This window comes from Galeopterus variegatus, unplaced genomic scaffold (genome assembly GCF_000696425.1).
Source record: "Galeopterus variegatus unplaced genomic scaffold, G_variegatus-3.0.2 Scaffold574, whole genome shotgun sequence".
Taxonomy (NCBI): domain Eukaryota; kingdom Metazoa; phylum Chordata; class Mammalia; order Dermoptera; family Cynocephalidae; genus Galeopterus; species Galeopterus variegatus.
The window spans coordinates 78,778-91,044 of record NW_007726685.1 but is presented as its reverse complement, the minus strand read 5'-3'; the positions used below and the strand labels follow the sequence as shown (position 1 = coordinate 91,044).

The 12,267-nt window shown below is 33.8% G+C and overlaps 1 protein-coding gene across 1 annotated transcript in view; it reads right to left on the bottom strand.

Moving 5' to 3' along the window:
• Positions 1-1,138: 1,138 nt before the first annotated feature.
• REL (v-rel avian reticuloendotheliosis viral oncogene homolog) overlaps positions 1,139-12,267 on the bottom strand; it is a 35,134-nt gene continuing 24,005 nt past the window's right edge. Inside the window, exons 5-10 of the mRNA XM_008570135.1 lie at positions 5,703-5,843; positions 4,251-4,355; positions 3,940-4,152; positions 3,292-3,360; positions 3,107-3,172; positions 1,139-1,926 (exon numbers count right to left, since the gene is read on the bottom strand). Of these exons, the coding sequence (XP_008568357.1) occupies positions 1,139-1,926; positions 3,107-3,172; positions 3,292-3,360; positions 3,940-4,152; positions 4,251-4,355; positions 5,703-5,843 (1,382 nt within the window). The remainder of the gene's footprint in view (positions 1,927-3,106; positions 3,173-3,291; positions 3,361-3,939; positions 4,153-4,250; positions 4,356-5,702; positions 5,844-12,267) is intronic.

The window sequence follows — 12,267 nt, the reverse complement described above, 5'->3', positions numbered from 1 at the left end:
ATGGACTGGATATGGGAGATTAAAGAAAGAAAGAAGAATCAAGGATGATGCAAGGGTTTTGGCCTGAGCAACTAGAAGCATGGCATTGCCATTTACTGAGTTGGGAAGACTGAAGGAGAAGCAAGTTTGGGAGGGAAAATCAAGAACTCAGTTTTAGAATATGTTGAGTTTGAGCTTTAATGAGATTTCTAGATAGATATGTCAAATAGGCAGTTTTATGAGATCATAAGGAGTGAGAACACCTAAGAAAGAAGAGAGGAAAACTCTTTAAGGAAACTTCTTCCCCTTAAAAATATGGGTGTAAAGCTAAAATCATACGCAACTTCAAAGGCACAGCTTTACATAGTATAGAAAGTAGAAAACCTCCCATACGTTGAAAGCTCACTTCAAGTGTCTTCTGCCAAACTCAAGATTTTAGAGAAGTTTTGATTTACATATAAATCTAAGAAACTCCCAGAAGCCTCAGAAAACCCCTTAGGGGTCACCTTGGCCCAGGGGCCTCAAAAATAATAAGGAATTTATTTTTCCAATGACATAGCCATTACAGGTTTTACCTTAAATTTGCTTGAAAGCAAATATCAGTTAATTCATTTAACTAAGAATACATTAATACATTACAAAAAAGGTATAAAAAAGCTCTTTGGAAAAACAGGATCCTTATTTTAACATTCTCCTCAGACTGTATCCTGGGGAAATTCAGTGGGACTCTAAGGATAGAATCATACCAAACATGGTAGCAGGTCTCTCAAATGAAGAACTGGTAAAGCCCTTTTAAGTGTCTATTTCTGAATTTTCTTTTTTTGACAGTTTCTAATTTTGTATTCTATATACCTGAAGTTTTATACTTCTTACCTAAAAAAGTTGTTTTTGGACTACCATCCTTCCAAAATAAACAGCAAAAAAAACTTTAAGTGTCTATTTCTGAATTTTCTTTTTTTGACAGTTTCTAATTTTGTATTCTATATACCCGAAGTTTTATACTTCTTACCTAAAAAAGTTGTTTTTGGACTACCATCCTTCCAAAATAAACAGCAAAAAAAAACCCTGTGTTATATTCTGGGTCAAATATAAAATGCTGCATCTATGTACGTAGTATCAAAATGACTACAAACATTTAAAAGGATTTAAATATTGCAAGTTATACTTGAAAAAATTCATATGCAAAGGAGTCGCTTAATTGCTCATTTTGCATAGTGCCAATACCTGAGTACTGACTACTTTGAACAAAACTATGACTGTTTGGATTAGTACTGTTTGATGGTCCCGACTCATTTATCATGCTGTTACTTGCACAACTGAAGTCAGATCCCTCAAATGCATCTGACTGTGAAACAAAAACAGTAGTATTGGAATTGACACCTGCTGACATACTGGAAGAGGACATCTGATGGAGCTGTCTCAAGTCTCTTGGGTCTAACACTGAATTACAAGAGGGGTTTTCAAGATTCATGATCACAAGTCTTGGATTATCATTCTCCCCCATGCTATCACTGCTGGGTGGCATCATATTCACAGGGCAATTAGGCAGCATGTTGGCATCAGAAATGCCATATAAGTCAGCTGGTGACATGGGTGATGCTTCCATTCTGCTTATGTCATCAGTGTTGTTATAAATACAAGCATTAGAAGAATTTAAATCACTCACAACAGGTATTTCCAGGAATGATGGGATACCTTGTGAATTAGAGGAAAGTGTCCCTGTTGAAAAAGTACTCAGTGGGTTTGTATTGCCTGAGCGTGAGGTGGGGTGGGCCATTGATGACCAGCTTGAAGAAGGCTGAGGTACCACTGAGGGTATGGCTGAAGCATGATGTGACAGTCCACTTGAGATGGACACAGGTGAGGAATAGTAGGATGCTTGACTTGGAACTCCTGAAGGTCTGGGCATTTCTGTCAAAGCTGTCCCATGAGAAAACACATTTGATTCTGTGGGGAGGAAAATGTATTTTACAAAATTAAAATGAACAAAATTATAAAAAGCATTTTCTAAATTAAAATTACATAAACATACTAAAGGAAAATTTCACGGCAAATTTTAAACAAAAATTTCAAAAAGCACTGAAATTATTATGCGAGTCCAAAACTGAATTCTGTAACATGTACTCTTTTTACAAATACATGTAAAATGATTTTGGTAAGTTATTTTGTCATATGTAATTTCACTCCAGTTAAATACGAAAATATTTAGCTTCTGAGGCCCTATAAAGGTATTTTTGAAAAATGAAAGATAAATATCAGAATTTCAATTAATGGGAATCTACATAGTCAAAACCATCTCACACACTACACTTTAAGGAAAAAATGGAGGGATGGAGAAAACATTCATTAGGTGTGATTGAAAAATACACATAACTTTTAAGATATATTAAGATACGATCCTAGGGTACTACAAAATTCCCAGTCAGAAAAAAATTAATTCCATATTGATTTATGTATTATGTGAATATGTGTATATGAGGTTACTTCAAAAAGTTCAGAGAAAGAGTCGTATTACCTTTTAATTCTATTTTTCCATGAACTTTTTGAAGTACCCTTGTATACTAAACCAGGAAAAAGCACAGATTTAAGACTACAGGGGGAAAAAGACTTCTCAATTAACACTTGGTTGAATTATCTGAACAATGATTGGCAAACTTCTTTCTAAAGGGCCAGATAGTAAATATTTTAGGCTTTGTGGGCTATACAGCCTCTGTTGGAACTATTCAACCCTGTTGCTATAGTGAAAAAAAAAAAAAAAAGCAGTTTATTACATATAGAGATATGTAATCAAATAAGCATAACTGTGTTTCAGTATAACTCTATTCATAAAAATCGGCAACCAGCAAGATCTAAACCATTTCTTCCATGACACACTGTAATTAGTAAAATTACCACCATATGAACAAAATGTTATTTCTCGAACAATGAATCCCACAAAACATAATCAGTTTCCAACACAGCTTTTGGAAGCCAGGCTCAAATCATTCAATATTGGAAGTATGAAAAAATTTGTAGGAGAGGAAAATATTAAAGAAGCAGTTATTCATTCCTAACAATGAAATTCCAATATATTGTGCAAAGAACTGGTCTTTCTGATCACAAGAAATACTCTATAGGGGTAACATACCTTTTTTGATGAATCTTCCTTCTCCAGTTGATCCTAGGCCATGTCTTGGTCTCTCAGGAAAATTAACTGTTTATGATAGTTTTTCCATTATTAAATGTAATTTGAAAAATAATATTCAGTTAAAATTTGAAAAACTGAACAAAAAAACAAATAAAATCTATTGAATCAATCTAAAATATTCTTACCACAATCCTGCCATAATTTCTGGAAAAGTAGACTTGTTTTTTGTTTCTTTGATTTATTGCCATAGGTATCTGATTAGAAAGAAATCAGGAAAGCAGGTGAATCATCATAGGATTATGCTTCCTTTCCAATAAGAAATAAACAGGTGCTTTATTTATATATAGAAAATGCTTTAAATAAATAATGAGTATTGCAGAATATATCCCAAATCAGTAGTAAAAGGGTATTTCTCTCCTATGAAAAAATAGTTTAAAATATTCATCTTGTTTTCTTATAATACCTGTGTCAACAATGTCAACTAATGCAATAAGGTCTGATAGGATAAGGAGCAAAAGAGAACACTCTCTGAGTGGCAAGTTTCCCATTTAAAAAAGGGCACAGTAAGGACAAAAATAAAACAGAAATTAAAATAACAAACAGAAATTTTGATAAACAGTTTAGATACTTGGAAATTATTCCAGAATAATCAAACCACTTTCCTAAGAAAGTTATCCAAAGATCATAAAGAAAAAAAAAACAACTGAAAACTTCCAGGAAAAGAAACAAATTATGAAGACACATAACTATATTCAAATGTATCTTACAAGAAAACGTAATTAGCAGGGCCAACTTTAAGAAATATATAAATCATTATTACCAAAATGTTATACCTTTTTCATCTGGTAGATATCTAAAATCCATAGATTCACTAACTTCCTGGTCAGAAGGTCTCCGCAGCTGCATTTTTACTGTCACTGGTTCTGTTATAGCTTTGCAATATGGTGGAGTCTTGAAAACAATGGCTACTTGACGGTGTACATCAGCTTGTGAAAAGATACCTTTTGCTTCCCAATCATTCAACACAAAACGAACTTCTATGTCATCTAGTGAATAAGAAACCAAAGAAATAACAACAATGGGAAAACAAAGTAAAATGCATCTGTTAATCTAAGATATATTCTGAATTCAATGAAACAAATACCTTTCTGAACTTTGTCACAAAGTAGAAATATTTCATCTCCTCCTCTGACACTTCCACAATTCTTGTTTACACGACAAATCCTTAATTCAGCAGTATTTGGAGCACCTAAACATAAAGGATTATTTTTTTAAATGAGCTGCTACCTTAGTAATATATGGTATTACTTTTTGAAGCAGAGAATTTGAGGAAAACCACTTACAGAATAAATAAAAGTTTTAGTGAATACATAAGGGACACTGAATACATTAATCATCCATCTGTCCCTTTCCTTTCTAACTGCTTTACCTAACCTGGTTTAGAGCCTTGTGACTTCATTTCTAGGCAATGACAGGTCCTCTAATTAAATCTCTCTGCTTCTAAATTCTGATTCTTCCGATCCATTCTACACACTGTCACCAGATTAATATTCTTAAATTATGGCCATATCCCTATGGCAATGCAATTTTTATGCTTCCATTATCTTGGCCAGTATGATTACAATAATTCTCCCTGGAATTCAAGGCTCTCCATCATGAGGATACTTTGATCTACTTTTATAACCCCATGTCGCACTATCATTTTAGATGCAAAACAGTGGTAGTCATACACCTTTGGTGGATGTATATATAAGTGTGTGTACAAACATACACACGAAATATTTTGGACGGCAGTTTCATAATCTTTTAAAATGATAAATATCCATATCCTTTGATCTAGCATTTGCCAATATTTCTACTTCTGAAAATTTAGAGAAATATTTGCCCAAGGTAATTTATTACAACAATACAATTTATTAGGGCAAAAAGAAAAAATGAGAAGGAAATAAACCAATGTCCTGTAATAGGGTAATGATTTAATAAAATTATGATATAGCCATATAATAAAATATGCAGCTACTGAAAAGAATATGTGGCTTAAAGAAAAAAAAGTTCAAGATATATTGCTAAGAGAAAAAGTAAGTTTAAAAAAAGATCAGTGATAATTGTTTTTTTTTTTTTTCCTTTTTTCGTGACCGGTAACGGGATCGCAACCCTTGGTGTCGCGCCCGCACCGCGCTCAACCAGTGAGCGGACCAGTCTATATATGGGATCCAAACCCTCGGGGGGAGCGCCGCTGCGCTCCCAAGCGCCGCACTCTACCGAGTGCGCCACCGGGCCGGCCCAATAATTGTTTTTAAAGTTGCCAAAATTATACTGTGTGAATAATAATGATGATAATGGTGATGACGATGATGATAACGTATTTGTATATATATGAAGAAGAAACTAGTGAAATATGTACCTGAGGACAATGATTATCTTTGGAGGATGAAATCATAGGAGATTTACTCTTTGTTAATCATTTCTGTAATGTTTGAATATTTCCTATAATAAAGATATACTTTTTCTAATTACCAAAATACTTTTAAAAAGTTAAACGATTAAAATAAAAAAATAAGCTAAGACTACAAATACAAGAAAATAAAGTACTTACGATTGTCATAAATTGGGTTAGAGACAACAGGAGGAAGAGCAGTTGTCAAATTACCATGTTCATCAGGGAGGAAAACTTGAAAACATAGTCTCACCACATTGAGGTCACAATCTTCAATATCAAGCAGCTGTGGTTCAGGAACTAAATAGTAAAAAAAATTTGAAGAATGCAGAATAGTCACATAGAACTAAATCCTCCTAGGTCCTCCTTCCTGCCCATTATATCTAATAACCTTGAGGAGCACCCAAATCTGTACTAACAAAAACAGAATGGTATATAATCTCAAGAATGCTTTTTATCATCAAATAGTCACTATCTAACAGTATTTGATAAATTTATAGCCATGTTCAGGAAGTAACTATCCCAATCATCTGGGATTTAGAGCAGAATCCCAAATTGACATTAATAACAAATCAACTTTTTAAAAAATTGGATGCAGATTATACATTTATTCATTTATTCATTCAACTAATACGTATTTGGTACAGTCACTGCATTAAGGACTCTGTAAATAATCTCCCAAATCTGTACAAGAATTACTATCATCCCCATTTTACAGATGAGGAAGTGATTTTAAAGAGATGAAATGACTTGTCCAAAGTTTCACAGCTAAGAAATGGTAGAGTGGGAATTCGAACTCAGATCACTGAATCCAGAGCCTATGCTTTTAAAGGTTGAACTCTATTATAAAATTTTACATACGTTATACATAAAAGTGATATACAAAGGAATATCTACTAAAATTTATATGATTTTGGTGATAAAATACCAAGAAAATATTAGATGATGTGACATAGCTAGTTGCCATAAGAAACTTCATGAGCAAATTAAGTTTGCTTTAAAAAAAAAAAACAGCGGAAAACAAAGTAAAATGCATCTGTTAATCTAAGATATATTCTGAATTCAATGAAACAAATACCTTTCTGAACTTTGTCACAAAGTAGAAATATTTCATCTCCTCCTCTGACACTTCCACAATTCTTGTTTACACGACAAATCCTTAATTCAGCAGTATTTGGAGCACCTAAACATAAAGGATTATTTTTTTAAATGAGCTGCTACCTTAGTAATATATGGTATTACTTTTTGAAGCAGAGAATTTGAGGAAAACCACTTACAGAATAAATAAAAGTTTTAGCGAATACATAAGGGACACTGAATACATTAATCATCCATCTGTCCCTTTCCTTTCTAACTGCTTTACCTAACCTGGTTTAGAGCCTTAAAAAAAAAAACAGCCTATAGCAGGAAAATTTTATAGCAGTTCCAAAAAAATATAAAAACCCATGACAGAATATAGTATAATGAAAGTTGTTAAATTGGTATTTAAAAGAAATCCAGTTCCAAAAGAAAATATTACTGCCTTTTCAAAGAACACCACAAGCTGTAACAATAATTTCATAACTAGCCATATTTTTAAAAGCATGAAATACACATATTAAAGTACATGAAATTTTTACTTTGCAAAATATTAATATTTGGAATACTGAATTTGAAAACAAGTAAAACACAAATTCCTTATTCTTACAGGCAATAACTAATAAAAACGACAACATATTTTGTGTTATTTTTATTTAACAACATTCACACAGTCTCAGTAGCTATCACAACAATTTAAAATTATCCCAGTATCAGCATTCTTAAGCCTAACATTTGGAAGAGACTACAAAAACACATTTGTACAACTAAAAGGTCAAAATGTTATGACACCAATACCTGTATCATAGCAGCCTACTCTGATGGCACCATTATGTAGGCAATAAGAGGTCTACCTCTTCAAAATCAATTTTTACAGCATTACAAATTTAGAGTTCAAAATATTAGTGTGTCTCAATTCCAGAGATGAGTAATCAATACACACAAAAAATAAATTAGTAGCTAGGTACTCCTGATAAATTTAAAAACAAACTTATGCGATTGGTGCTATGGGTGGAATGTTTGTTCCCTCTAAAGCTCATGTTGGAAGCTTGATTCCCAACATTGCAGTGTTGAAAGGTAGGGCCTTTAAAGGTGACTGGATCATGAGGACTACAACCTCATAAATGGAGTAATCTGTTCATGGAGTAATGGGTTAATGGTTTAATGGTTATCATGGGTGTGGACTAGTGGCTTTATAAGGACAGCAAGTAAGCACATTAACAAGTGCTCTCGCCCAGCCCTTGTTACATGATAACCTGCGTTGCCATGGAACTCTTTATAGAGTCCCCACCAAGAAGGCAGCCCTCACCAGATGTGCCCACTGGACACTGGACTTCTTGGCCTCTAAAACTGTAAGAAATTTTATTTCTTTATAAACTACCCAGTTTCAGCTATTCTGTTATAAGCAACAGAAAACAGAGTAATACAAATAGATAAACAAATTGTGGTAGAGTCATACAATGGAATAATATTCAGCAATAAAAATAACCAACTATGGATTACACCCCAAGATGAATGTATCTCAAAAACACTGTGCAAAAGGAACCAGACACAAAAGAATATATACTGTATACTTCTATTTACATGAAATTATAGAAAAGATTAATATAAGGTGACAGAAAGATTAGTAGTTGATTGGGGCAGAGGTGTGGGAGGAAATTTGGAAGGGGAAACCAAGGAAATTGTGTCTGTGTGTACGGGGTGATGGAAATGTTCTACAGTTTGACTGTGATGATAGTTATACAGGAGAATATATTTGGGTTGATTTTATATCTCAATAAAAGTTTATTTTAAATATTTTAAAATGGCACATAAAAGAAAAATAAACTAATGAAAAAAGTTTAAAAAATTTAGTCACACAATGGTTCTATCAAAGAGAAGAAATTCCAGCTTCTTCTCAAAAAAATCATTTTTTATGGGATTTTGCTTTGAATTATCTCTATGTGTGGAAATATAGTTACCACTGCATCAGAATTACTTTCATCTCTGCACAACACGGTTAAAAACCACTGACATGCAAGCATCACGATTGATACCTGTTTTTACCCAATCAATGCAGGATTCAGTGTAAGGCTGAAGACCCAGCTCAAAGCTTCTTTTCAGTAAAACCTAATGTCATCCTCTGAAATGGAAGGAATATCTCCTTTCTCTAACTCAGTGCAGCACTTGACCTACACCTCTCTTATGCACTTAAAGTTTTAAAAATTACATGATATTCATTTCATGCATGCCTCTCCTACCCCACTAGACAAAGTTCAATGAAGTCAGAATGGGTGTCTGATGCATCTCTGTATCCTCACAAGGCACGGAACATAGTGGGTTTACATATAGAGGATATTTATTATACATTTCCTCAATTAATGAGTAACTGAAGAATTAAAATCACTAATCATCAAAGAAATGCAAATCAAAACCACAATGAGATGTCATCTGACCCCAATTAGAATGGCTATTATTAAAAAACCAGAAAATAACAAATGCTGACCAAGACAAGAAGAAAGGGGAACTCTTACACATTATTGGTGTGAATATAAATTAATACAGTCATTATGGAAAACACTATGGAGAATTCTCAAACAACTACAGATAGAACTACCATATGACCTAGCAACCCCACTACTGGGTATATACCCAAGGAATGGAAATCATCATGTCGAGGGGATGGATATTTGCACTCCCATGTTTATCTCAGCTCTGTTTACAATAGCCAAAAGTTGGAACCAACCTAAATGTCCATAATACATGACTGGATAAGGAAACTGTGGTATATATACACAATGGAATTCTGCCATTTGCAGCAACACGGATGAGCCTGGAGAAAATTATATTAAGTGAAATAAGCCAGGCAGAGAGGGAAAAACACCACATGCTCCCACTCATATGTGGAAGCTAAAGGAGTGGAGAGTAGAATAGTGGTTACTAAAGACTGGTAGGGGTAATGGAGAATGGGGAAAAGGAGATGGGGAGAGGGTGGTCAGTGGATATAAAATAGTACAGAGAATAAGAATGGGATCTAGTGTTCTATCGTGATACAGGGAGACCACAATTAATGACAAAGTACTGTGTATCTTTGAATAGCTAGTCGAGATGATGTTGAATGTTCCTAACATCAACAAATGACAAATATTTGAGGTGATGGATATACTAAGCATCCTGATATGATCACTGCACACTGTTTGAATATAGCTGAATACGATATTGTACTCCACAAATATATGTAATTATCATAGGTCAATTAAAAAGAGAAAGAAAAAAGACAGAGAATAGTGGTAGAATAATGGTTACCAGAGTCAGGGAAAGGGAGGTGTGAGGGAGGGACAAGACAAATTAAAGAAAGGCATACAGAACCACCAAACTTTAGATATTTTTATAAGCTGTTGAAGAAAACTGTAAAGTAAAAATTAACAAAAGGAGGTTCTGCTTTTGCTAATGGCAAACAACATACATAATTGAGACCAACTCTACTGTGAGAACTAAAAAAGGTAGACAAAACATGAAACAAAATTCCTCTAAAGGCATTGGAGAGAAGAAGAATCATAGGGCCAAGATAAGGGAGAAGGAAACCCAGAGTTTAGAGTAAGAGGCTGCTTTTATCAAGATACAAGATATGGCTAAAAAGATAAGAAGCTGAAATAAATTCTCAATAAACTATAGGAGAAAAATTAATGAGTTCAGGGCCTACCAAGGATGGGGGCCCTAATAAATGCCCAATGCTTTGGGGCATTTGAAATTCAGAAGAGGATTAGCCCAGGAGTAAAGGTAAAATGAAAATATAATAGACCTCACAGGGTCAATGCCCATGTTCAAATAACCTAAATTTTAGGTGATCTGGTGATTGCTAGTAACTCTAGCCATGTGCCAGAAGAAAATCTTTTGCATGGGGATAATGTCATCCTACGCCTAAAATCTTCACAATTTTTCATACAGAATGACCAGTAGTCTGTTTTAAATAACCAGGCATATGAGGAGAAAAAATGATTTTTTAAAAAAGAAAACAACAGAAAATAAAAACAGATCACAAACGATCCAAATAGAGTTTTCAGATGCATGATTTAATATAACTACTTAATATATTCAAGGAATTAGACAAGATTGAGAGTTCAGTGGAGTACTTGAAACTATAAAAAAAGGAACTAAATTCTAGAATTGAAAAATAAACTGAAATTTAGAATATTAATCAAATTTATCAAATGTTTACAGAAAACATTTTGCATCTTGTCTTTCTATACTCCAAGGACTAAAATATATCTAACAATATAGTCTACCAAGAATTTTTAAAGTGTTGACTTACATATAATTCATCTTCAGCTGATTTCTGTATTTGGTAGAGAGGAAATCCAACTTAACCTTTTCCAGCTTCATTTACCTAACATTTCCTCCTTTCTTCCTTATTCAACATTCCACCTCTATTAAACACTTCTACTCCACGGGTCAATCTATCTGTCCTCACCGCGATACTACACTTTGATTTAATTAGTACTTCTAATGGGCCACAATAATCAACCACATTGTATATCGACAAAATAAAATTTAAAAAAAATAAAATAAAATAAAATAAAAATAAAGCCCTCAGAACCACAAAAAAGAAAAAAAATAAATAATAATTAGTACTTCTATTTGATAAGGTCAGTTTCTCCTCTCTGTTCCTGTGAAAAATCTTGCTGGAATTTTGTTTGAAATTGCATTGCATCTGTATATTAATTTGGGAAAAAAATAACATCTTTACAATATTGCTTGCTTTTAGAGAGTATGGTATACCTCTCCATTTATTTAGGTATTCTCCATTATCTTTTTTTCTTTCCATGGAGAAAGTTAAGAACATTATCTATTATTTCATAATAAAATTTTATAATTTTCCTAAAGAAGTCTCAAATATCGTTTCTCAGATTTGTTCCATGTACTTCATATTTTCTGACAATATTTCCTTTAATTATGTTTTCTAGTTATTTGCTGATGTATAGAAACATGACTGACCTATATTAATTTTACATCCATTCATGCTTTTAAACTTGTTAATAATCTATTTCTATATCCTTTTAGGTTTTCACTGTAAATAATAGTTTCATATAATTACAGTTTTATTTCCTCATTTTCAATCCTTATCCCTTTGGGGATAGGGAGTGTCTCACTGCACTGGCTACAATCTCTACGACAATGCTCACTGCACTTACTGGATAAGATCTTCACTACCATGCTGAATAAAAGTGGTAAGACTGTGCTTTGGTTTCTTATTCCTAACTTTAAATACTTCTGATGTTTCCTTCATTTAGGATAGTGCTTGCTGTAGGCTTTGAATGGGTACATATCAAATGATACTCAGTTTTAAAATACACAAAATCTAGCAGAAGGAAACATGAGACCAATCAAATTCTTTTAATTTTCTTTTAAATTAGTTTAAAATTTCACTTTATACTTGATCAAAAAGATGAAAGGTGGGCCGGCCCGGTGGCGCACTGCTGTAGTGCGCCACTTGGGAAGCGCGGCGGCACTCCCGCCGAGGGTTCGGATCCCACATACAGACCAGTTCCTGCTCACTGGCTGAGCGAGGCGCGGGGGCAACACTGAGGGTTGCGATCCCGTTGCTGGTCCCGGTCCGGTACGGGGGCGACACTGAGGGTTGCGATCCGTTGCCGGACACGGAAAAAGA